This window comes from Lontra canadensis, unplaced genomic scaffold, assembly GCF_010015895.1.
Source record: "Lontra canadensis isolate GAN:19392208 unplaced genomic scaffold, GSC_riverotter_1.0 scaffold105, whole genome shotgun sequence".
In the NCBI taxonomy this organism is placed as follows: Eukaryota; Metazoa; Chordata; class Mammalia; order Carnivora; family Mustelidae; genus Lontra; species Lontra canadensis.
This window is the reverse complement of record NW_022631099.1, coordinates 3478414-3503110: the sequence shown is the minus strand read 5'-3', so window position 1 is coordinate 3503110 and position 24697 is coordinate 3478414. Positions and strand designations below refer to the sequence as shown.

At 42.3% G+C, this 24697-nt stretch overlaps 1 protein-coding gene across 3 annotated transcripts in view; it reads left to right on the top strand.

Annotated features, from left to right (window-relative positions):
• The window catches only part of IFT52 (intraflagellar transport 52), a 37834-nt gene that overhangs the window by 4466 nt on the left and 8671 nt on the right, over positions 1 to 24697 (top strand). Inside the window, exons 3-10 of one of the 3 annotated variants that reach the window (XM_032838496.1) lie at positions 525 to 612; positions 5604 to 5733; positions 6248 to 6323; positions 7629 to 7700; positions 12591 to 12717; positions 16769 to 16855; positions 18684 to 18752; positions 22726 to 22880. In XM_032838496.1, the coding sequence (XP_032694387.1) occupies positions 525 to 612; positions 5604 to 5733; positions 6248 to 6323; positions 7629 to 7700; positions 12591 to 12717; positions 16769 to 16855; positions 18684 to 18752; positions 22726 to 22880 (804 nt within the window). Of the gene's footprint in view, positions 1 to 524; positions 613 to 5603; positions 5734 to 6247; positions 6324 to 7628; positions 7701 to 12590; positions 12718 to 16768; positions 16856 to 18683; positions 18753 to 22725; positions 22881 to 24697 lie in introns of those variants that run through there. The other 2 variants (XM_032838497.1, XM_032838498.1) reach the window with 2 other exon arrangements.

Genomic DNA, 24697 nt, shown 5'->3' with positions numbered 1-24697 from the left:
ATAAATGGTTTTTCTTTTTTTTTTTTTTAAGATTTTATTTGTTTATTTGACAGATCACAAGCAGGCAGAGAAGCAGGCAGAGATAGAGGGGGAGGCAGGTTCCCCGCTGAGCAGGGAGCCTGATGTGGGGCTCAATCCCAGGATCCTGGGATCATGACCTGAGCCGAAGGCAGAGGCTTAGCCCACTTAGCCACCCAGGCGCCCCTAAATGGTTTCTCTTAATAGGGTGAGGATATCATACCAGCTAATGGCAGAGCTGATTGAATTAGTAGTTGGAGGACTCATTATACTCTTGTGTGGGTTAATTTAGACATCTTGGCCTATAGGAAGTATTTGAGCAGAGACTGATCCGGGACAAGCCTATGGAAGGGATTCTTACTTTGGGAAAGAGGCTCTACCAGGTACCTCTAAGTCCCTTCATCTCTGGGCCTCTGTGGCCTCTGGTTCCATATAGTCTAGAGGCTAAGATAATTCTTAAATTGGCTTAAATTATGGATCTAACACTTTAAAAATCGTATTTCTAGCTTAAAAGATGAAATCACATCTGAGAAGCTAATTGGGGTGAAACTGTGGATTACAGCTGGGCCAAGGGAAAAATTTACTGCAGCTGAGGTAAGAAATATCCAGAAAGAAGAACTATAATAAGATGGTTAGGTGCATGCGCTCTAAATTCTGGATTTAAATCCCTCTTCACCATACACTGTGTTGCCTTAAGGTAAGCACTTTCTTCCTCATCATGGAGTTATTATGGTCATTAACTGAGCTAATGCATGTCAAGTGCCAGACACATAGTTGAGACTAATGAAAAAATAACCATACCTGTTTGCCATATTTTTGTTTTGAAAATAAGAAAATTCCATTTATTTATTTATTTATTTTTAAAGATTTTATTTATTTGACGGAGAGAGAAAGCAGAAGTGGGAGAGCAGCAGGCAGAGGGAGAAACAAGCTCCCCGCTGAGCAGGGAACCCGATGCAGGGGGAAATTCCTTTGATTTATTTTATTTATTTTTTAAATCTTTAGAAATTATTTATTTATTTTTAAAAATTTATTTATTTGAGAGAGAGAGAGAATGAGAGGGGATGGGTCAGAGTGAGAAACAGGCTCCCTGCTGAGCAGGACTGATGCGGGACTCGATCCTGGGACTCCAGGATCATGACCTGAGCTGAAGGCAGTTGTTTAATCAACTGAGCCACCCAGGTGCCCAGGGGAAAACTCCTTTTAAAATAAAGCTGTTTTTAATTCTATTTCATAGAATAGACAAAGAATGTTAAATTTAGAGCCCAGAACACAAGTATTGGCAAAGATGCAGAGAAATTGGAACCCGTGTGCACTGTTGGTGGAAAGGTAAAATAAGTGTGTACAGCCATTATATAAAACAGAATGGCAGTTCCTCAAAAAATTTAAAATAAAATTATCATATGATCCAGCAGTCCCACTTCTAGATACATATCCAAAAGAATTGAAAGTAGAATCTCAAAGAGTTATTTGTACATTCTTACAGCAGCAGCATTCACAATAGCCAAAAGGCAGAGGCTTTAACCCACTGAGCCACCCAGGAGCCCTCCCCGCACCTTGTGTTTTATTCTTACATCAAGCAGATTCAAATGGTTAGCAGAAGTCTTCCTCCTGGCATAGATCACTGCCTTCCTGGGTGTTGTTGCTAGTCTCCTAGGACCAGTAAAGGGGTCAGTTCACCCCTCATAGATTTTATGATCTGTCTTTGATGTTGTCCTCTAGAAACTTCTTTGACAGAACATCATATGTCTGATATTAGATGTGAGAATCAAGCTAGAACCATCTACCAGCAGATGAATGGATAAACAAAGTGTGGTATATACATATAATAAATTATTATTCAGCCTTAAAAAGGTAGGGAATTCTAGGGGCGCCTGGGTGGCTCAGTCGTTAAACATCTGCCTTTGGCTCAGATCATCATCCCAAGGTTCTGGGATCGAGCCCTTCTCCCTCTCCCTCTTCCCCTGCTTGTATTCCCTCTCTCGTTGTCTCTCTCTCTGTCAAATTAAAAAAAAAAAAAAATATATATATATATATATATATTTAAAAAGGTAGATAATTCTGATACATGCATATCAGAATTCTGATAACATGAGTGAATATTGAGGATGTTATGCTAAATGAAAGAAGCCAATTACAAAAAGACCAATGCTGTATGATTCCATTTATATGACGTACCTAGAGTAGTCAAATTCATATAAAGTTAGAGTCGTGGTTGCCAGGAGCTAGAGTGAGGAAGGAAATGAGAAGTTGTTTAATAGGTATTGAGCTTCGGTTTTGCAAGATGAAAAGAGTTCTGGAGATGCACAATAACGTGAATGTTTTTCACTACTGAACTGTAAGCCTAAAAATGCTTAAGATGGTAAATGTTACTTGTACTTTACCACAACTAAACAGAAACCCCAGAACACAGCAAGAGCTTTTCTCATAGAAACTTGCAGGTACTTTGGTGCTTAGGTAGGGTTGTGGGGAGTAGGGAGGCTGAGGCAGGGTGGGACCAGCGTGGTCCTTAGACTGGGGCAGTCCAGGTCTTCTGCTCTGAGTTTGGGTGGGACCACAGGGAGGAGGTCTACAGGGAAGCATTTCTATTGTTCTTTTTTTTGTTGATATGACTGCAATGCGGCCATTGAGAGAGACTTAAGTGTTTGATCAGGTTAATTGAGAGGAGCCGGAATTCCTATTAGGAACATGGACTTGGCCAGATGCCTCCACCCTATGAGATCCTGAAGGTCTCACTCTAATAGTTTCTCCCCTGCTACGGCTCTTCTCTACCTAGCAAAGACAAAGAGAGAGGTAATCCGGTCTTTGCTGAGGAACAGCCAGCCTCAGAAAAGCCAGGGCATCCAGAAAGAGGGTCAGAGACCTGTGCCTGTCTGATCATTTTTCCAACAGGAAACAGGCACTCAGTCAAACGTTCAGGCTCTTAAGGATGGACAGCAGTGGCTTCCAAAAGATAGACTCCATTGAGAGGCATAGTTAGCCTAATAAAATGTTCTCCCACCGGACCATCTCCTGCACCGTGCCTTCTCTTTAGGGGTGGAGTGACATGGGAAGGAAAGGCAGAAAAACTTTTAACTTCTTTCTAAGAACCAGCATTCCTTTGGGGCGCCTGAGTGGCTCAGTCGTTAAGCATCTGCCTTCATGATCCCAGGGCCCTAGGGTCGGGCCCCCGCATCGGGCTCCCTGCTCAGGGTGAGCTTACTTTTCCCTCTCCCTCTGCCTGCTGCTCCCCTTGCTGTTCTCTCTCTCTTTCTCTCTCTGTCAAATAAATAAAGTCTTCAAAAAAAAAAAAAAAAGGTACCAACATTCCCTTGTGTTTTATTCTTTTTTTTTTTTTTTAAGATTTTATTTATTCATTTGACAGAAATCACAAGTGGGCAGAGAGGCAGGTGGAGAGAGAGAGGATGGGGATCAGGCTCCCTGCTGAGCAGAGAGCCCGATGCGGGACTCGATCCCAGGACCCTGAGACCATGACCTGAGCTGAAGGCAGAGGCTTTAGCCACCCAGGAGCACTCCCTTGTGTTTTATTCTTACATCAAGCGGATTCAAATGGTTAGCAGAGGTCTTCCTCCTGGCATAGATCACTGCCTTCCTGGGCGTTGTTGCTAGCCTCCTGGGACCAGTAAAGAGGCCAGTTCACCCGTCATAGACTATGATCTGTCTTTGATGTTGTCCTCCAGAAACTTCTTTGACAGGACATCATATGTCTGATACTAGATGTGAGAATCAAGCTAGAACCTAGACTGAATTTAGTTTTTCTTTGTTACCACCTCAGCCACATTGGCTTACGCATTTGCCCGGTGGTGATATTCACTTACCACCAATTGACCCAGACCATGTATCCCCACCTTGTCAGATCAACATCTATCTATATTACTTTTTAATTTTTATTTATTTATTTTTTAAGATTTTATTTATTTATTTGACAGACAGAGGTACAAGTAGGCAGAGAGGCAGGCAGAGAGAGAGGAGAAAGCAGGCTCTCTGCAGAGCAGAGAGCCCAATGCGGGGCTCGATCCCAGGACCCTGGGATCATGACCTGAGCCGAAGGCAGAGGCTTTAACCCACTGAGCCACCCAGGTGCCCCTATATTACTTTTTTAAAAGATTTTATTTATTTATCTTATTTGAGAGAGAGAGAGTGAGTGCAAGTGGGGGGAGGGACAGAGGGAGAGAGAGAGAGAACCTCAAGCAGACTCCATGCTGAGCAGAGCCTGATGTGGGGCTCTATCCCATGATGCTGAGATCATGACCTGAGCCAAAACCAAGAGTCAGATGCCTAATCGACTGAGCCACCCAGGCATCACTGTCTGTATTATAAATGTACCTTTATTCTGAATCGAGAAGCCTAGATATTAGTACCCACCACCATTTAAAAAAGAAATAAGTGTCTTAACTGTAATGTAAAGAAGTTAAAGGAAGATGACTTATGAAAGAATATGTATACTTCAAAAAAAAAAAGAATATATATACTTCAAGTTGTCAGTGTTTGGGCATATGGGCACTAGAAGAATATGTATATTTCAGTTTGTTTACACTGGAGTGTCAGTAGTACACATACACTAGAGCACTTCTTTATAGCTGACATTTTGAAACAAATGCTAAAAATACTATGTAGGATCCCCATGCCTGGGGCAGTCTTGTGGAGAGGCCAGAATCTGTGGAGTTAGTCTCATTTGGGAGCAAGCCACCTTAGCGATGTTAATCGTTGAACTATGTTTTCTATATTTAGGGGGCTGGAGGAGAGAAGGAAATCTAGGGAGTGTGCAAGCGCAAGGGCTTTGTTGTTGGACACCGAGACGGTGGTGTCCAAAGTGGGTTGTATGTGCTGAATCACTGAGGTGCCAGAAGGAAATTGCATTTGTCTTATCTTTATTATCCTTCAAAATTCCCCTTCTTAAGAAGATGTTTTATAATTATATATAAACATACATACTTAATATACATATCAGAGTGCGCGTTCACATTGTCTTACGAGATGCTTGAGGAGAGTTGAGAGACTATTGGTCTAGACCACTCACCCCACCAGGTTTTCTCAGGCTGGGTCAGCAAGACCAGTCCTAGATTTTTCTTTCCTCTCCAGCTTTGGGAAAGCAAGAGAGAGATTCCCAGGAGATAAGCAGATAACATGCATTTCTCACCCTGGGTTGATCAATCAATGAATGATTGGAACAGAATTCCTCCCTGGGGGTGGTATACAATGCCTTCATCCTGACGTAGGTAGCCGGCAGGGAGGGGCGGGTATGGTCCAGAGCAATTGTTTTCAGCCAGGGCTGATTTTGTCTCCACTAGGTTGAGACCAGGGCTGCTGCTCAGTGACCTGTGAGCTTCCTTTAGCAAATGGTTTCCACTTTTGGTTTGCTTTCCAGATAGTCAAGGTGGAAAATGTGAATTCCGTTTGAGTATTTTGGAACTTTATGCTTAAAGACAAGCTTGGAAAGTCTATGTAGAGAGTAACTTTTATGTTATCTTATATACATTTATATTTAAGTGGCTTATATTTATTTTTCAGGTAGTTAAGGTCTTAAAGTCCTTTGGACAAAAGTCTTTCAGGTATATTCATAGATTTTTTTTTCTTTTGTGTAGTTTGAAGTCCTGAAGAAATACCTTGATGGTGGTGGTGATATCCTTGTGATGCTGGGAGAGGGTGGAGAATCCAGATTCGACACCAATATTAACTTTCTTCTAGAAGAATATGGAATCATGGTTAATAGTGGTAATTATGATTATTGTTATTTTAGTAGAAGCAGTTGTTTCCTATTAATTATTCATATTGTAGCCCTCTGGACCTAGTAGTACAGTGGAAAGAGCCCTGGGCTGAGGGTGCGTGGTCCAGCATTCTGATCTCAGTGGCAGTCTGAGCCTTCTGGGGCTAAGCTTCTTCCATGGTATTAAAATGGGAGGAATGGGAACAGAGTTCCAGGATTTCTTACAGGTCAAATTTTATATGTGTTTATAATATCAAACCTATTTCTTTCTTTTTTTTTTTTTTTTAAGATTTTTTTTTTATTGATTTGACACAGATCACAAGTAGGCAGAGAGGCAGGCAGAGAGACAGAGGAGGAGGAGGCAGGCTCCCTGCTGAGCAGTGAGCCCGATGCGGGACTTGATCCCAGGACCCTGGGATCATGACCTGAGCCCAAGACAGAGGCTTTAACCACTGAGCCACCCAGGCGCCCCTCAAACCTATTTCTAATCTAAGATGCAACTTCCTCTCTTTTCCCCTAAAGATGCTGTGGTTAGAAATGTATATTACAAGTATTTCCATCCAAAAGAAGCTCTGGTTTCGAACGGAGTCCTGAATAGGTAAGTGTGTTGAAAGAATTTTTTTCTTTTAAGATTTTTTTAATTTATATGGCAGAGAGAGATCACAAGTAGGCAGAGAGGCAGGTGAGAGAGAGGGGGAAGCAGGTTCCCTGCTGAGCAGAGAGCCCGATGCGGGTCTCGATCCCAGGACCCTGAGATCATGACCCAAGCGTAAGGCAGAGGCTCAGCCTACTGAGCCCCCCTGGCTCCTCAAAAGCAGAAATATTTTAACAAATGATTCCTATCTTCTCTCTTCTCATCTCACTCATTCTTTTCACTAGCCTTTCTTCCTTTGTTGCTCTTTTATTTTACTATATTATAATTTACTTTATTATATTACTTCTCATTCCTCAAATTATATTCCTCCCATCTTTTGAAACCATATTCCACATTCACTCTTTGTCAGAATGCATTCAGCTGCAAGTATAGAAGACCCTGTTCTCTCAATGAGATGAAACAATAAAGAGATTTTATCAACTCATGTAATTGAAAAGCCCAGAAATACGGCAGGCTTTGGGTGTGGATTAACTGAAAATTCATGATGTTGTTAGGGCTCCAGTCCCATTGCTCTGTAGTTCTTTTGGCTCTGCTCTCCTGTGTCTGTGGGCTGAACAGTTTTAGCAGTTCCCAAATTTATATCGGCATGCCACACCATCTAGGGCAAGAGAGCCTGCTTTGGTCCCAGCATTCTCATCAAGAGTAGTCCTGAGATTTGCTGTGTTTGAGCTGGCTTGGGCCATATGCCCATCCTGAACTGGTCACTGTGGCAGAGGGCATAGAATGTCCTGATGGTATAACTAGGTCATATTCCCTATCCCGGGAGACTGGGGTGAAGTCAAGTTTTTCTGTTTCACTGGATCTTAAGGGTAAATTAGGGCCTTTGGAGAAGTGGGAAATGAATGCGTGAGAGTAGCAACGTCAGGTGCCCTCTCTGTGCGCTTTTCCCTTTATTCAAAATTATTCATTCCACACTTGAGTTTGTTAGATGCCAGGTGCTCTCCTGGTTCTGGTGATACAGAGTCTAGAATATAGGACTAGCATGTGGGTCTCGTCTAGAACGTAGTTTAGTATATTGATCTTTCCCTCGGGACTCAAGAAAGAGGAGCTGATCCTCATATTTAAATGTTAACTTTTTCAAGCTACACAAAGAGGTATAGGTGTGTAGGTGTATCTTTAAGTTCTGAGAATTGTATTTTGAACAAGTCTGCAAAATCGTTGCAGTTAGTTCATACTTACTATTAATGAATGGAGTATGAAATTCCTAAATTTTTTTTGTTTACTAGGTTTAATTTTTTTTTCTTCAAGGGAAATTAGCCGAGCTGCAGGGAAGGCCGTGCCTGGAATCATTGATGAGGAAAGCAATGGAAACAATGCCCAGTGAGTGTGTTTTCTGAGGCTCTCTAAAGAGGATGCATTTGTCATTTTGAAGAGTTTTCTTTTTTGAAGTGAAGAGTTTTCATTTCTGATTACAAATGTCATTCTCACCAAAAAAACAAAAACAAAAACAAAAAAACCGCACAATTTGAACAGTTCAAAAGGAAGAAAATAGAAGTCCTACACTATAAATGTATACCCTTTTCCCCAAAGATAATGACTCGTAACAATATGGTATTTAGATTTTTAGATTTTTTTTTTTATATATAAACAGAGAGAGATGCACCATATCCTTTTAAATTATTAGATTAAACTGGAATTAGCCTAATTTATCTAACAGTTTCCTATTATTGAACATTGAGGTTATTTATATTTTGTTTTAGTAGTTAAACCTAACATTTATTGAGCACTTACTTTGACAGACATAGTGAATGTCTTTTTATGTGCAGTTTTTGTGCATTTATGCCAGCAAGGCTAGATTCTTAGCATTAGAATCTCTTAGTCAGAAGTTTTCCAATTGTTGCATTGCCAAATGTAGTACATCGCTAAATTGCCCCCCAGGTAATTCGTAGCACTTACTGTCCCTGTGAACATGCTCCTTTTTCCTCTCTTCCCAGCATGGAGTATTCTAGTGAAAATGATATCTCTTTATTTTAATTTGCATTTCTTTGATTACGGCTGAGTGGGATGGACTTTAAAGCCTATTGGCTGATTGTATTTCTTCTGTGAATTTCCTGTTGACTACTTTTTGCCCATTTTTCTATTGATGGTTTATCTTTTCTTATTCATTAATAAGACCTCCATGTATTATATTTTTTCTGCTTTACCTTTCACCTTTGAGATATTTCACCTCATAAGAGTTGAACATTTTTTTAAAAGATTTTATTTATTTATTTGACAGAAAGAGAGGTCACAAGTAGGCAGAGAGAGAGTCGGTGGGGGGGAATCAGGCTCCCCACCGAGCAGAGAGCCCGACATGGGGCTCCATCCCAGGACCCTGAAATCATGATCTGAGCTGAAGGCAGAGGCTTAACCAACTGAGCCACCCAGGCGCCCCAGGAGTTGAACATTTATGTAGTCAAAGAATATTATAAAACTCTAGTAGTAAAAATAATGTGATACTAATGCAGAAATAATGAGAAATAAATAAATTAGAATTGGACTATATGTGAAAGATGAGAATTATTAGTGACATTTCTAAATTATTGGGGAATAGATGGCATAATTGTGGCTAACTATTTGAAAAAACATTTGTGGCTAACCATTTGAAAAAACATTTTTGTAGCACACTCCTAAAATATATTTCAGATGGATTAAAATTTTAAATATTAAAAGAAATGAAATCATAAAATTTCTAAAAGTAGGTGAATTTTTATAATCCTTAAAATAGGGAAGACCTTTCTTAAGATGAAACCAAGGTAAAGTTGTAAAAGGGAAAAATGTATGGCAACATACATCATAGAATTAACATTTTTGACATTTGAGAATCATAATCTTATTTATTTCTTTATTTATTTTAAAGGATTTTATCTATGTATTTGAGATACAGAGATCACAAGCAGGCAGAGAGGCAGGCAGACAGAGAGAGGAGAAAGCAGGCTCCCCGAGGAGTGGAGAGCCCGACTCGGGGCTTGATCCCAGGACCCCGGGACCATGACCCGAGCTGAAGGCAGAGGCTTCAACCCACTGAGCCACCCAGGTGCCCCAGTTACTTATTTTTAAGTAGGCTCCGTGCCCAGTCTCTTTTTTCAAGTAAGTTTTTAATTTTAATTCCAGTATAATTAACATACAGTGTTACATTAGTTTCAGGTGTATACAATATAGTGATTCAACGTTTCCAAACATTCTTCACTGTTCTTGATAAGTGTCCTCTTTAGTCCCCAGCATCTGTTTCACCCATTCCCACTCCCCGTCCCCCCCCCCAACCTAATTCTTAAGCTTCGTGTCAGCTTATCCAGTTGGTGTAGGTGAAAGAACCATGGACTTGGCAGTAGAAGTTTCTATTTTCATGTCTTACTTGCAGGGTGACCCAGGCAAGTTACTCTTAGCTTCTGTTTCTACGTCTGTGTAATGGACACAAAATGAATCTCATGAAGTTGCTGGGAGACTTCACTGAGGCCTTATTTTTCGAGGTGCTTTGTAAGCCATGTGGTGTAGTACTTACCTGCTGTTGTGTTACTAAGTCCTCTGTGATTGTGGTGACGGGCAGCTGTTTCCTGGGTCATCCTGGGAGTAGCGGTTTCTGGGCAGGCTCTGAGATGTTGAAGACCTAGTCCTGTTTGTGTTTTGAAAACTCTTGACCATTGAAAACTCTTGACCAAAACTCTTGACCTATTGAAGTCTGAGGTTCTCATTTAACCTATTTTTCTATCATTTCCGTTTTCCTATCTCTCACTCAGCTATAGCCACACTGACTTTGTTTCCTTAAATATGCTGAGCTCATTCTCACCTTAGGGCCAGTACATATCTGTTCCCTTTCCCAGGAATACACTTTCCCAGCTATTCCCGCAGCCAATCTTGCTCGTTCACGTGTAGTTTAGAAAAATCCCGGTTTTGGCGCTTGGGTGGATGTATAGCCTTATGCTTAAAATCCTATCAAAATGTCAGTCTGATTGCTTTCTTAGTAATAATAAAGGAGAGGAGTAAATAAAGCTGACAGTTTTCAGTTGTATGACTCAAGTGTCCGTTCTCCCTTCTTCCTTGAGACTCTTCTCCTTGGCGTGTATTCGGCGGAAGTGTGAGGCAAGGATGTGCACTCACATCCATGTAACTATTTCTCCCACATCCCTTTTCTTCCTCCATGACAGCTGCTCCTTTCTTTCTGTTTCTGGCGTGCGACTCACAGCTACAGTCCCCTTTCCTGGGCTACTGCTGGGCCAGGGTGCAAGGGGGAGAATAGAGAATGTGGGGCAGGTGCCACTTCTCACCCACGATATGACACGGAAGGCAGAGGGGTAGGTGAGATTGACTGAGTGAGGGGGAAACTAACTCTGGAAGGAAATCATTTTAAACTTAAGCTATAAGGAATTTTCTCATGGTCTAAGAGAAAGGGAAATTCACATTATCTTCATAGGGAGCTCTTCATGGTTTCTAACTTTACACTTTGTTATAAGATTCCTGTTTTTCTTCATTCAGAGAGCACTTCCTTCAAACAAGTACCTTTGCAGAGCTCCATCTTGCTTTCAGTTAAGCCTTAACCCCTCCTGCAGGGGTTGGCCACACCCCTGGGTCTGCACCCTTTCCTTACCCCTTTTTAGGAGTAATTTGCCCCAGGTCAGACTGATGCACTCCAGATACTCTTAAGTGTTCGTTAGGAGGGTGGAGGAAGGAGGCCAAGGCAGGTGTGTGTAGAAGTGTCTGATGTCACGACTCTATTCTTAAAACCGCCGGACTGGAAAAACGGCCTTCTAATGACAGCCATTCATTCCTGGAGATGACACCAGTCATATCTGTAAGGAAGAGGGAACTGCTTGCTTGGAAGGCATTGTCATACAGAGTAGGCTCATTTGTATCTCCAGTTCAGCTGTAAGATGAGGGCCCCTCTTGCTCCTCCACCATAGGGATTTCTTTAGTTCTTCCAGTTAAAACCATTTACACATGTGATTATGTTGTGAATTTGCATTCAGATTTGTAAAATGCTTTATTAAACTAGTAGCTAGAGTTATACCAATTTTTGAGTCGAGAAACCAAAGCTTAGAGCAAATTTTGTGGGTTTTTTTTTTTAAGTTTTGTGTTTGTGATGAGATACCACCTCACACCTAGCCAAATGGCTAAAAATAACAACACAGGAAACAACAGATGTTGGTGATGATGCAGAGAAAGGGGAACCCTTTTACAGTATTGGTGGGAGTGCAAATTGGTGCAGCCATTCTGGAAAACAGTATGGAGGTTCCTCAGAAAGTTAAATAAAGAACTACCCTATGACCTAGCAATTGAACTACTAGGTATTTACCCAAAGGATACAGAAATGACTGATTCAAGGGGGCACATACACTGTGATGTTTACAGCAGCATTATCAACATAGCCCAACTGTGGAGAGAGCCCAATGATGAATGGATAAAGATGTGGTGTATGTATTGCTCAGCCATCAAAAAGAATGACATCTGGCCATTTGCAATCAACGTGAATGGAGCTAGAGTATATCATGCTAAGTGAAATAAGTCTGTCAGAGAGTGCCACATACTGTATGATTTCACTCATATGTGGAATTTAGGAAACAAGACAGATGAGCATATGGGAAGGGGAAAAGGGAAGCAAACCATAAGAGACTCTTAATGATATAGAACAAACTGAGGGTTGATGGAGAGAAGTAGGTGGGGGTGGGCATTAAGGAGGGCACTCGTTATGGTAGGCACGGGCTGTTGTCTTTAAGTGATGAGTCACTAAATTCTACTCCTGAAACCGATACTACACTATATGTTAACTAACCAGAATTTAAATAAAAAATTGAAAAAGAAAAGAAAAGGAAGAAGTAAAAGATATCCTTATCACCAGATGTAGGGAACTTAAAGTCGAGGAAGCTATAGAAATAAACCTTGCTGCCTTTTTACTGGTCTAATACCTCGGCCCAGTTTCCACTTAGAATTCCTAACTAAAGTCCTCAAATACCTGTTTTCTTTATCCTGTCAATCCCTCACACATTTATTGTCTCTGTATAAAAAGTGTTAAGAAACTGCCTGCCTTGGTCATTTCTTTGGGTCTCAGTTTTGTTATGGGCCTCTGTGTGTATGTAATAAAACTTCGGTTTTTTACTCCTGACCATCCATCCCCCCCCCAAAAAAAACCTTTGTGTTTGATCTTAAATTGCTCAAGAGGCACTGAAATTATCTTCAAAATTTTTTAATTCTTTTTTTTTTTTTTTTAAATGTGAGTGTTTCTTTAATTTCTTTCAGGGCTCTCACCTTTGTCTATCCTTTTGGTGCCACACTGAGTGTCATGAAACCCGCAGTGGCTGTTCTGTCCACAGGCTCTGTCTGTTTCCCGCTTAACAGACCCATTCTGGCGTTCTATCACTCGAAGGTACAGCCTTTCTTAGATGTGGGTGGATATGTTATTTTTATTATTGAAATAATAAAAACTTCTACTTCCAGAGGAGTTTCATATGTTTTCTCACTGATCTTTACACCAGCCCTGTGGGTAGTATTTGAGTTAACTCACTTCATTTATGGGGAAACAGCAGATGGTCCAGTAATCAATGGAGTCGAGACCTAAACCTTGTTCTTACCATTCTAAATCCAAAGCTATTCCATGGTAGCATGAGGCTACCTCTATGATAACTGTCTATGACTGCAGGCTCTCACCCTCAGCGGAGAGTCCGTCCAAGGAAAGGGTGAGTTAACGCACAATGCCAAAATCCACACAGTTGTGCTGTTATTTTAGTTTGTCCCAGGGCAACGTATCAGAAGACTAGTTGCTCAGTTCTCATCCTAGAAACCCCACAGAATGTGGCAGCAGATGGTTCCAGAGGACATAGTGCCTCTCAGCGTGACCCCACTTATCCACTGCCCAGTGCAGGACTTGAGCTCATGACCCTGAGATTAAGACCTAAATCAAGAGTCGGGCACTCAACTGAGTGAGCCACCCAGGGGCCCCATCCATTCACTGCCTTTTAATTCATGTTTTGCTGAATTCACCTTTATTCATCTACCGAGACTTAGAATTCACCAGCTGACCTCCCAGTTTTTCTCTAATTCCTCACATCTTATTTTTCTTTGTGACATTTAGGTATTACTTTTCTCTCCCATATTTAAAAGGTCTGACTTCATTTTATTAGGAAGTAAATAAATACCTATGCTGTTTTTGAAAGAAGAGATTTGGGCAAAATTCCATAGTTATTATGGTAGTTAGTTTCTCCCAAACAACTGGAAATACAGTTTTAAAATTAGAGTGAAGTATTAAATGATTCAAGATGTGGAAATAATCGGTTTATAGAAACTGTCAATTTATAGTCACCAAAGTAATGAGACAACCAGGGGCATCTGGTTGTATAATATTTCGATTATTTATCTATTTATTTAGAAAGGGAGAGGGAGAATCTCAGGCAGGCTCCTTGCCCAGCATGGAGCCTGATATGGCCTGGGCTCCATCTCACAACGCTGAGATCATGACCTGAACCAAAATCAAGAGTTGGAGACTTAACTGACTGAGCCACCCAGGCACCCCTATGATTTTTTATTTTTTATCTGTGCACAGAGACTTCACCTAGCTTCCTCAGTGGATTTTTATGAAACATCTATTAGGTACAGAGTTCTGTGCTGTGATGATTCTTCTAGAACTCATGAGATTATCATTTGCTCATTGCCTAGCTATTTAAAGCTATTTAAAGGGTTTGCTTCCCTTTTCCCCTTCCCATATGTTCTTTTCCTAAGAAGCTTTTATTTTAGTTTTTTTTTTTTTAAGATTTTATTTATTTATTTGACAGACAGTGCAAGTAGGCAGAGAGGCAGTCAGAGAGAGAGAGGAGGAAGCAGGCTCCCCGCTGAGCAGAGAGCCCAATGCGGGGCTCGATCCCAGGACCCTGGAATCATGACCTGAGCCGAAGGCAGAGGCTTTAACCCACTGAGCCACCCAGGTGCCCCTATTTTAGTTTTTTAAAAAAGATTTTATGTATTTATTTAGAGAGAGAACATGTGCAGGCTGGGGTAGGGGCACAGGGAGGAAAGAGACTCCCAAGTAGACTCTTTGTTGGGTGGGGAAACCTGCTACAGGCCCATTCCAGGACCCTGAGATAGTGATCTGCACTGAAATTGGAGAGTCAGATGGTCATCCATTGAACTGACTAAGCCACCCAGGCATCCCTCCTAACAAGCTTTTAGTCCTGCCGTAAAAACACAATCTTTAAGAGGTTTTTACCTCTCACTTTTAAGCTTGTGAGATAAACCAGTAATGCCTGAGAGGGGCCACTCCCATACTCCTAGAAACCCCAAGCAGGGCGAGGCTAACATGGGATTGGGGGGTGTGTGTTCTGCCTCCTCTCCCAGGGCCATTGCCTTCTTGAGCTTGTCAGGATCCTTTCTAGGTCTTTCATTTACAGGATAAACTCATTAAAATTGAAGGAACAAATCAGTCCTTAAGTAGGTAGACTCTTATTTAATTGGAACAAATTATAGACAAAAGATGGAAAAGGAAACTGAAGACAGCGGTAGAATCTCTGTCCAGAATAAAAGGATTGAAGGAAGATCTATAGTCTGAAATAAATGAGGCAGGGAAAAAAAAGAATAGTAAAGAAAAAATATAGACCTAACTGGGTAGTAGTGAGAAGGAAAGTCCTTCTCTCTTCCTGTATTTGCTTACATATGTGGGTTCAAATCGCAGCGGAGTTCATTCAGCACTCCTCCATTCTTTCTTTGGAATTCCACCAGATTCACTTCCTGTTCTCAGTAACTGGTGTGCTTTCAATGGTTATTTTATAGTAATAGTGTTATTTTTCCTATGAACCATTTGCTTTTAATGTGGCATAAGTCACAGTTTGTTTTGCAAATCTTGTTTTATTTATGGAATTTGTGTATTTGTATCTCTTGACATCTCTGGCTTGAGAGTAGTTCTTTCCTAGTACCATCACACCTGTGCCTGTTTCTGTATGTGTTGTTGCAGGAAAAACTGAATTCATTTTGTAGTTTTACATTGTACTATTTTCTTCATTATAAAAGTAATTTATGCTCATTGTAGAAAAATTGAAAAATACAGAGATGGAAGGGGAAAAAAAAGAATTTCTCACTACAGAACTGACATTGTGATCATTTTCTCCCACTTTTTTTTGCAGCTCATGTTTGTATATTTGCCGCATGGACTTTAAACTAGGGTAGCTATACAATTTATGGTATACTTTCTTTTTTAACCTTATGTTAAAAAAAAAAAAAAAAGCACCTCATGTTATGACAGAAGCCTTCTTCCGGGTTACTGAAAACCCTTTGTAACATACAGCTTCACCACTGCAGGAGGTTCCCTTATTCTTACCTACTGTTTCTGTGGCTGAACATTTGAATTTATTTCTGACTTTCTGTGATTATGACTGCAAAATTGTCCATAGAGTTTTGTATGCTTTCTTGCATACATTGACAGTTTCAGCAACGTGTAAAAGAACTTATTTCATTGAAATCTGACACTGTTTGTAGTCATCTTTTTCATATTTATTAATCTGATAGGCAAAAATACTTTGTTTTGATTCTTTTAACTACAAATTAAATTTTTTCTTATTGACCAGTTATTTCTTTTGTGAATTTTTTTTTTCTTTTTTGAGAGAGAAAGTGAGAGAGAGAGAAACGAGGGAGGGGTGGGAGGGAGAGAATCTTAAACAGGCTGCATGTCCACCATGGAGCATGACATAGGACTCAGTCTCACAACCCTGAGATCATGACCTGAGCTGATATCAAGAGTTGGACACTTGACAGAATGGAAGAAGATATTTGCAAATGACATATAAGAGTTGGGACACTTAACTAACTGAGCCATCCAGGTGCCCTCTTCTGTGAATTTTTCATGCTCGTGGATTCCTTGTTTGGATCTTAAATACTGTCTTTTTTTTTTTTTAAGATTTTACTTATTTATTTGACAAAGAGAGATTACAAGTAGGCAGAGAGGCAGACAGAGAGAGAGGAGGAAGCAGGATCCCCGCTGAGCAGAAAGCCCGAAGTGGGGCTCGATTTCAGGACCCTGAGATCATGACCTGAGTCGAAAGCAGAGGCTTAACCCACCGAGCCAGCCAGGCACCCATTAAATACTGTCTTTTCATACTCATAAAATATCTTTAAATCTCTACAGATTGCTTTTTGATTTTTTCCTTTAGGATTATAATCTTCATTTATAAGTTAACAGGGAAAATGTTATAAATCTAATTCATATTGCTTTTTGTTGAAGTCAAGTAGAAGGATATAGAAGTGTCTAAAACAAGAAGCAGTTGGGAATATAGTTGCTGTCATAGTTGATATTTCTAGGTCATTAAAATCCTGATGTCAGTTGGCAGTGAGTATAGACAGTTGCTCCCATGATTCTGATGATAAGTTTTTGGGTACTAGGATGCATGTGGTGCATTTTGGGGTCTGAGTATCTAACACTACCTTGTCATTGACAGAACCAAGGTGGGAAGCTGGCAGTGCTTGGCTCATGTCACATGTTCAATGACCAATATTTGGATAAAGAAGAAAACAGCAAAATCATGGTAGGTTCTTCTCTTTCATCACATTCAGGTATAATGTGTATGATTTTCATGTCATTAAAAAATATACTGCTAAGGTCATCATTTATTTAATACCAGATCTTCAGGGACACCTGGCTGGTTCAGTCAGAAGAGCACGTGACTCTCTGGGGCGCCTGGGTGGCTCAGAAGGTTAAAGCCTCTGCCTTCGGCTCAGGTCATGATCCCAGGGTCCTGGGATCGAGCCCCGCATCGAGCTCTCTGCTCAGCAGGGAGCCTGCTTCCCTTCCTCTCTCCCTTCCTCTCTCTCTGCCTGCCTCTCTGCCTACTTGTGATCTTTGTCTTTCAAATAAATAAATAAATAAAATCTTAAAAAAAAAAAAAAAGAAGAGCATGTAACTCTTGATCTTGGGTCATGAGTTCAAGCCTCACAATGGGTATAGAGATTACTTAAACAAAAAACTTTAAATAAGTAAAAAAATAAAACCTGCTCTTCAGAACCCATTATTTACCTCCCCTAAGAATACCAGGTTGAGTCAGGCACAGTCCGTGCTTTGAAAACATTCATAGTACGTTGCGAGAGAGCGTGAGAGACAGAGGTGTAAATTTAGAAGGATGTGGTGGATGTTTTTAAGCATGCCATGTTGGGGTGGGAGCCAATCCTGGAGGAGAGGTGAGGAGTAGGCTTAACTAGGGCCTCATGTAGACAGCCCAGGAACTTGATTGGAAGGCCTCCAGGAAGCTATGGAGAGCCCTTGCAGAGTGTCCAGCAGCCTTGGGCATAGTCAGATCTGTGTTTCAGAAAGACTCCTCTGTCAGGCATGTGGAAGGTGAGAGGGAGGAGGCAACCTGGAGCCAGGTAGGAGGTTGGCGGAATCAGCCAGCCAAGAGGGGCGGACGATGACCTGAGTGAAGGTGGCGGAGGTGGGAATGAGGAGAGGGGCTGGCCGGCAGGTGGTGCTGGGAGGGGTTATAATGGGACTGGTCACGGGCTGATGTGGGGGAGGAGGTGAAAGCACTGCATAGTGTGAAGGAAACATGTCCTGTGAAGGATGACACCTGGTGCATGCCGGAGCTGGACATGGGTGTGATTCGATGACTCACTTGCTGGTCCCACTGAACTTTTTCATGAATGAAACAAATTCCTTCATCCTTTTGCACTGTTACTGTATTGAGAGATTGATTAAGATCTTGTTTCTGGGGATGCCTGGGTGGCTCAGTTGGTTAAGCAGCTGCCTTCAGCTCAGGTCATGATCCCAGCGTCCTGGGATCGAGTCCCACATCGGGCTCCTTGCTTGGCAAGGAGCCTGCTTCTCCCTCTGCCTCTGCCTGCCACTCTATCTGCCTGTGCTCACTCTTGCTCCTCTCTCTCCAACAAATAAATAAATAAAATCGTAAAAAAAAAAAAAAAACAAAAACACACAAAAAACTAAAAAAAAAAAAAAAAAAAGATCTTGTTTCTGCAGAATGCACATGAAATTCTGGTGTCTCTAGACACATTCCAGGGCATCTAGATGTAGTCTGCTGTTTAAGTTCACACTGTCACCGGCACACGTAAACAGGGATTGTTTTGGGATCATGAACAAGTTTTAATACATTTTGTCCTGTTGTTAAAAGTAAACGTGCTCTAAGATAAATGCTCAGTTTTCAATAGGAAAAGTGACATTAGGGTTAGGGAAACTTCGATGTTTTCGTATGATCTCACCAAGAGAAGGGGAGCTACTCTTTTTTTGAAACACGGCTGTATAGTTTCTTTTTATCATTTTTTCTTGATTGATTTAATTCTCTAGCCCTGTCTTGATTTTCTCAAATAACCAAGGTGTCTAATTCTGTGTTTATTTTTTAAATCCAGGATGTTGTTTTCCAGTGGCTCACGACGGGAGATGTCCACCTAAACCAGATTGATGCTGAGGACCCAGAGGTAGGGGCTGGGAATCATTAAAAAACTTTGGAGGCAAAAAGATGGATCCAGCCTCTCAGCACCCCTCCAACAGTTTCAAAGGAAAATATATCTCTTACTTTATCTGTAAGACAGATAGAAGTGATGGCTTTGGGGGGTAATGAAGGCCATGTTATAAAAATAATAAATTAAGAAAATATAGAATTATTTGGGATGGGAATCTCTCTCTGTGTGTATGCTCCCTGGCCAGACTCTCAAAATCATTATCTGTAGAGAAACACTTCTGTCAGAAATTATGAAGGGTATAAAAATAATTCTTTGTGAATAAACAAAGATCATCAGAATTTAAGTTTTAAACTATAATTTTAACATCTTTAGGAACAACAAAGGCATTAGGTTCCTATTTATCAGATGATGGAGAGTGAGACCAGTGTTGGAATAGGGTCAGTAACCTGCCTTCCAGGTCCTGCTCCACTCTGGCCCTTGGACCTTAAATGGCCTGTTTCTAGCCCTTTTTCATCCTGGTTTCCTCATCTGTGAAGCAGGAATACCAGTACCTGTGCTCTCTCTCTGTCTCATAGGATGATTGTGAGGCCTCAGTTAATAGATGTTTACTGACTTACTAAATAAAAAGGTGTAGGAAGTGATACAGGTGTCAGACTCTTTACAATTCTTGGATTTATTATATGCAGGCACCATGTATCCTATATCTTCACACAAATCATCTTATGAAATCTTTACAACAGCCTTGGGAAGATCATGGTCTTATTCTCATTTTAGAGATGAAGAAATGGAAATTCTCCAAAATTGCAGTAAGGCCAAACAGCAAATGGCTGCAGAGTTGCAACCCAAACCCAGCTCTCCTGATTCAAAGTCTACTAGTTCTGTAATTGCTTATCTCTCCCTTTCCTTCCTCCCTCCCTCTCTCCTTTCTTCCTTCCTCCCTTTTTCTTTCTTTCCTCCCTTTCTCTTTCTTTCCTTTCCTTTCTTTTTCTTTCCTTCTTTCTTTCTTTCTCCTTCCGTCCCTCCTTCCTTCCTTCCCTCCCTCCCTCCCTCCTTTCGTTCCTTTTAAAGATTTATTCATTCATTTTAGAGAGAGAGAGTCTACAGGCAGGAGGGGGCAGAGGGGGACAGAGAGTCCCAAGCAGACTCCCTGCTGAGGGCAGAGCCCCATGAGAGTCTCAAGACCACAACCCGAGCCGAAATCGAGAGACACTCAACTGACTGAGCCACCCAGGCACTCTGCTTCTCTGTTTCTTAAACTCTGAAGTGTCAGGAAAATGATTTCCTGGCTGTGGGTGGGTAGCAGGGAGTGAGCGAGATGTTCGAAACTGGTGGCCTACTGCCTGCTTCCTCCCTCAGCAGAGGACGTGGTCTCCCATGGACTGACTTGGGTTAGGAAACAGGAGAGCCTCGTGTCTAAAATATTCTCTCATATTGGAAACTTGAAATATATGGATATTTTGCTTAAATTTCTCCTGAAAAGTGATGTAAGCCTCCCAAATAAAAGAACTGGAAGCCAGTCAGGAATTCACTTTTCAGATCTCACAGGACCCGACTCTTGAGGGGATGGCGACTTGGTCAGCTGCTGATTTTAGTCAGTGTGGGGGGCCGGGGAAGCAGCACTAAGAGATGCCACATCTGCTCCTGGTCTGTGCAGCTGCCTTGCTCTTTCTTACTCAGTGTCTGTCATTCCTGTTTACTAGCTGAGGAAGTGGAAGTAAGTTTGTTCTTCAGGGTCCCCGCCAAGATTGATAGCTGCCTTGCCACTACTAATGTCCATGTCAGGCTGATTCTGGAGCCCGTGCCTTTTCTACCGCTCTCTTGTTCACTGTGCACTGCCTGTGACACCGGACTGGTTCGGAGGGGAGTGTCAGTAGGGTGCCAAAGGAAGATGGTGTCGCCGAGGCCTTTCTCTAAAGTCATGTGGTTTCATGTATCTCCTGCACAGGAGACTTGGTGCAAATGTCCTTTGTGTTGTAAGGCTTTGGAAAGGAAAATGCTGGACCCAGTAGCACTGTGAAGTAAGAAATTCTGAAACTCCAAACTTCCTAGGATTTCAGATCAAATCTTACGTTGGAATGGGTTTCAAACCCAAACAACATTTCAGATTCAAATGATACTTAATAAAATGGTAGCTCAATAAAGAGCTGAGAGGATTTCCATGACAAGTTTTGACCTCCAAATCTGCCAGGAAATCATGAAGACCAGTGATCTTGGGAGTCCTCTTACGTTTCTGTCTGGACATCGAAGGCCTTGATGGTTTCCTGAGGCAGGATTGTGTAGCAGGTCTCTGTGCTGAGATTCGAACCAGCCTCAGGACCTTTGGGACTGCTGGGCCCTTACCCATCTTCCTGCTCTGTGTGGGTGCATGTCCTGACATGGTCAGCACCTCTGTTAATTGTTCTCACCTTCAATCCCCATCCTGTTAGCGGGGTGAAGCCTCTAACACAGACAAATAATGCAGGGAAAAGCAGTTATGTATTTATATTCCTCTCCTGTTTTTTATCTAAAAAAAAAGTTTGAAGATTAGGGGAGTTTTTTGACTCGGGATATAGAAAAAAGTGAGCCTGTTTGTCAGGTTTATTTCTGTAATGCTCAGGTATGTCTCCTCCCATGCTGGCCTTGGAGAACACATTGTTGCAGGGGCCCTCAGAGGGCAGTTACAAATAAACTTTTTATTGCCAGCATGAATTTTTTTTAAAAGATTTTATTTATTTATTTGACAGAGAGAGAGAGATCACAAGTAGGCAGAGAGGCAGGCAGAGAGAGAGAGAGGGAAGCAGGCTCCCCACTGAGCAGAGAGCCCGATGTGGGGCTCGATCCCAGAACCCTGGGATCATGACCTGAGCCGAAGGCAGAGGCTTTAACCCACTGAGCCACCCAGGCACCCCGCCAGCATGCATTTTTTTTAAAGTTAAATACACTTTTTGAGTAAGTATTGGATTCACAGTTTGGAGTTCAAAAGCATACACAATGAACAGTTTCCCTCCTGTCTTTGCCCAACCGCTTTGTTCCTCTCCCCAGTGACAGTAGTCTTAGCGGTTTCTAATATGTTCTTCCAGAGATATTTTATGCATATATAAGTAAATAAGTGTATGCATGTATCTCCTTCTTCCTTGTTTTACACAAATGGTACTATATACACTGTATTCCCCACCACCTAGTTTTTAAAATTAACAATATGTCTTAAGAGATGTTTCCTTATTTATACATAAAGAGCTTTCTTTTGATTTTTGTTTTGTTTTTTTAAGGACTGTATTTTCCCTTGTTTGTACTGTAGTATATTAACCAGCCTCCTATTGGTGGATGTTTAGGTTTCCCTGGTCTTAGACTGTTAACAGCACACACCATGTGTCACATAAGGGCTTTCAGCAGTGCTGGAAGCATGTCCTTGGCTAGATAAGAAGGACTGGATCCAGCGTCCGAGTGCAAGGGTCATCTGTGCTGGGGTCACAGGCGGTTCACACGTATAACAGCAGAAGGAAGGCGAGTGTATGTCCTAGATGCTGGTGGGAAGACAGCAGCTCTAGTGGGAGCTCGTGGACTGTCCTTTATGATTGCTTCTGTTTTCTCACTGAAATAGAAAATAAGATCAACAACCAAAATTAAGAAAGGGAAAATTGTTTGAGATAGCTGAAGTGACCAAAGGAAGGTATTGCTTAGGACAATGGGAAGTGAATGAACTAAAGAAATACAACTAATTGCCACTCAAGATCAATGATCACGAAATTAAAAGGAGGCCAGTCAGCATGCTTGTTTCTCCAGCTGTGTTCTGTAACACATGAGGAATTACAGAGTGGAATTTAGTCAGTATTGGGGTTTAGCCAAGTGACTTTTGTTCCTCTTTCCACATGAAGTGGCTTACTTAAGGTTTAGGTGTTAGGGACCAGGAACAGTGAAATCTTTTGATAAGAGAGTAGAAATACTGCAGATTTAGGCAGATAAAATCCTAACTCCCACCGTGCTGTGTGAACCCTCTTGTGGCTTTCAGATTTCCGACTACATGATGCTGCCCGACACAGCGACCCTGTCAGAGCGGCTTCGAGTGTGTCTCCAGGAGGGCGATGAGAACCCAAGAGACTTTACTACCCTCTTCGACCTGTCCATTTACCAGCTGGATACCACCTCCCTCCCCAAGGTCATCAAGTCAGTACCTGTAGCTCTCGGAGCTGCCCTGCGCTCCATTCTTAGTGTTTGGTTTGAAAACATGAGCCTAGGGACAGGAGTTAGGGTCATGGCCTATGTGGTATGCACAGCATGTTCTCAGATCTTTGATGAGGCCAACAGAGACAGCTGGGAAAATTGGGGTGGGGGCCGATGGAGAGGAAACTGCCAGCAGTCTTCATTCACCTGTTGTGTTCCAGGCTCTCTATCAGGCATTTAGCGTGACCAACGTGTTCTGGTTTGTCTGGGACTTTCTTGGTTTCAGCATGGAGAGTCCCATGCCCCTCAGTAAACTGGATTGGGTAGGCGAGGCACCCTGCAGGCACCCCACACTGGTACCTCACGTCATCCTTCATTTTCCTCTGAATCAGCTGGTTTTCCAGCTGAAGAAACCAGTTTAGAGAGAGGTATTCTCCCAAGGTGGGAGCCTGAATGCATTGCAGACTTGGGCTTTCCCCTGTTTGATCGCCTGCTCATCATTGTCCATTCCTGATAACAGGGACAGGGACATGGACTGGGGCCACCATTTTTCAACTTCTTTGGCCTGACATGGGGTCTACACCTGAATAAACCAAAGGCTGAGTGTCTGACTTCCTACTGCTGCTTTTATGCTCAAGTTCCACAAATACTGACTGAGCTCCTCCTGTGCCCGGCCCTGTGTCCAAAGTTAATGGTTTTACGGAGGAGACGGACAGAGGCTGTGAGGCGAGGTTATTGTATTAATGCCAAATGTGGAATATTAACCTAGAGGCCATGGGCATAAAGAAGAGAGAGATTTTGACTCTGACTGGGGTGAGCAGGGAAGGCTTTACGAATGAGGGGCCTTTTTAGCTAGGCATTGATTATTTCGACAGACATTTTTGGGGGGCTTTGTGTCTGCTTGTCATGATGCTGGGCGCTCCACTGTCGGGGTGAAGAGGCTTCAGGAGCTGGCGGGGATGTTTAGAGGCAGTTGGGCAATGATGTAGCTTTTTTGGGCAAAGCCCACATGTTCACACATGTGCGTGTGTCCAGGTAAGGAAGTTTTTTCCTGACTGCCCCTTGAACTGCAGGTACCCTTGACTTTGAACAAGGCCAGCTGAATAGTTGAAAACTTGGTCCTCTGAAGTCCGCTGCAACAGTCTGTTCTGTGTTCTCCAGCCAGAACTCGAGGAGCCTGGCCTGAGCATTACCGAAATAAGAAGCCAAGGCAAACAGCCTGGGCTCAGGGCAGAGGCCAGATTTGTGAATGGGATGCTAGTAAAGACCTTTAGAAGAGGGTCATGATTGAATCTGTGTTTCCTGAAACCAGACAAAACGATGCCTTGCAGCAGTTTGTACAACTGATCGGAAAACAGGAAAAGCAGAAGTGAAGAAACCGACTAGGGAGACTGTTAACAGCAGATGGGAGGTTTGAGAGGCGGGACTGGTGGGAGCAGTCACTGTGGTTTCAAGAGGTGTTTGGTAAGAAGGAATCAGGAGCCAGGGGCCATGCATGGAAGGCTGTGATGGCGAGATCAGGAACAGGGGTTTCTCCCTTGGGGGTCTGGGCGCCTGGCGGTGCTGCTGACTGGCGCTCAGGATGTGGGGAGAGGAGAGAGAAATGGGTTCTGCTCTGCCTCCATCTGACATGGCTGAGAGGTTGCCCTGGGAAGAGTGTAGGCTGAACCACCAGTGTAGATGATGAACCACCAGCGTAGATGATAAAGTGATTAGAGGAGTGGGGGGAGGGGCTGGGACCTTCAGGGACAGCACTGGAGTGGGGGATTGGGCTAGAGACAGGGCTTCGCAGCTGCCCTGGCATTTGAGGCCGAAGAGGA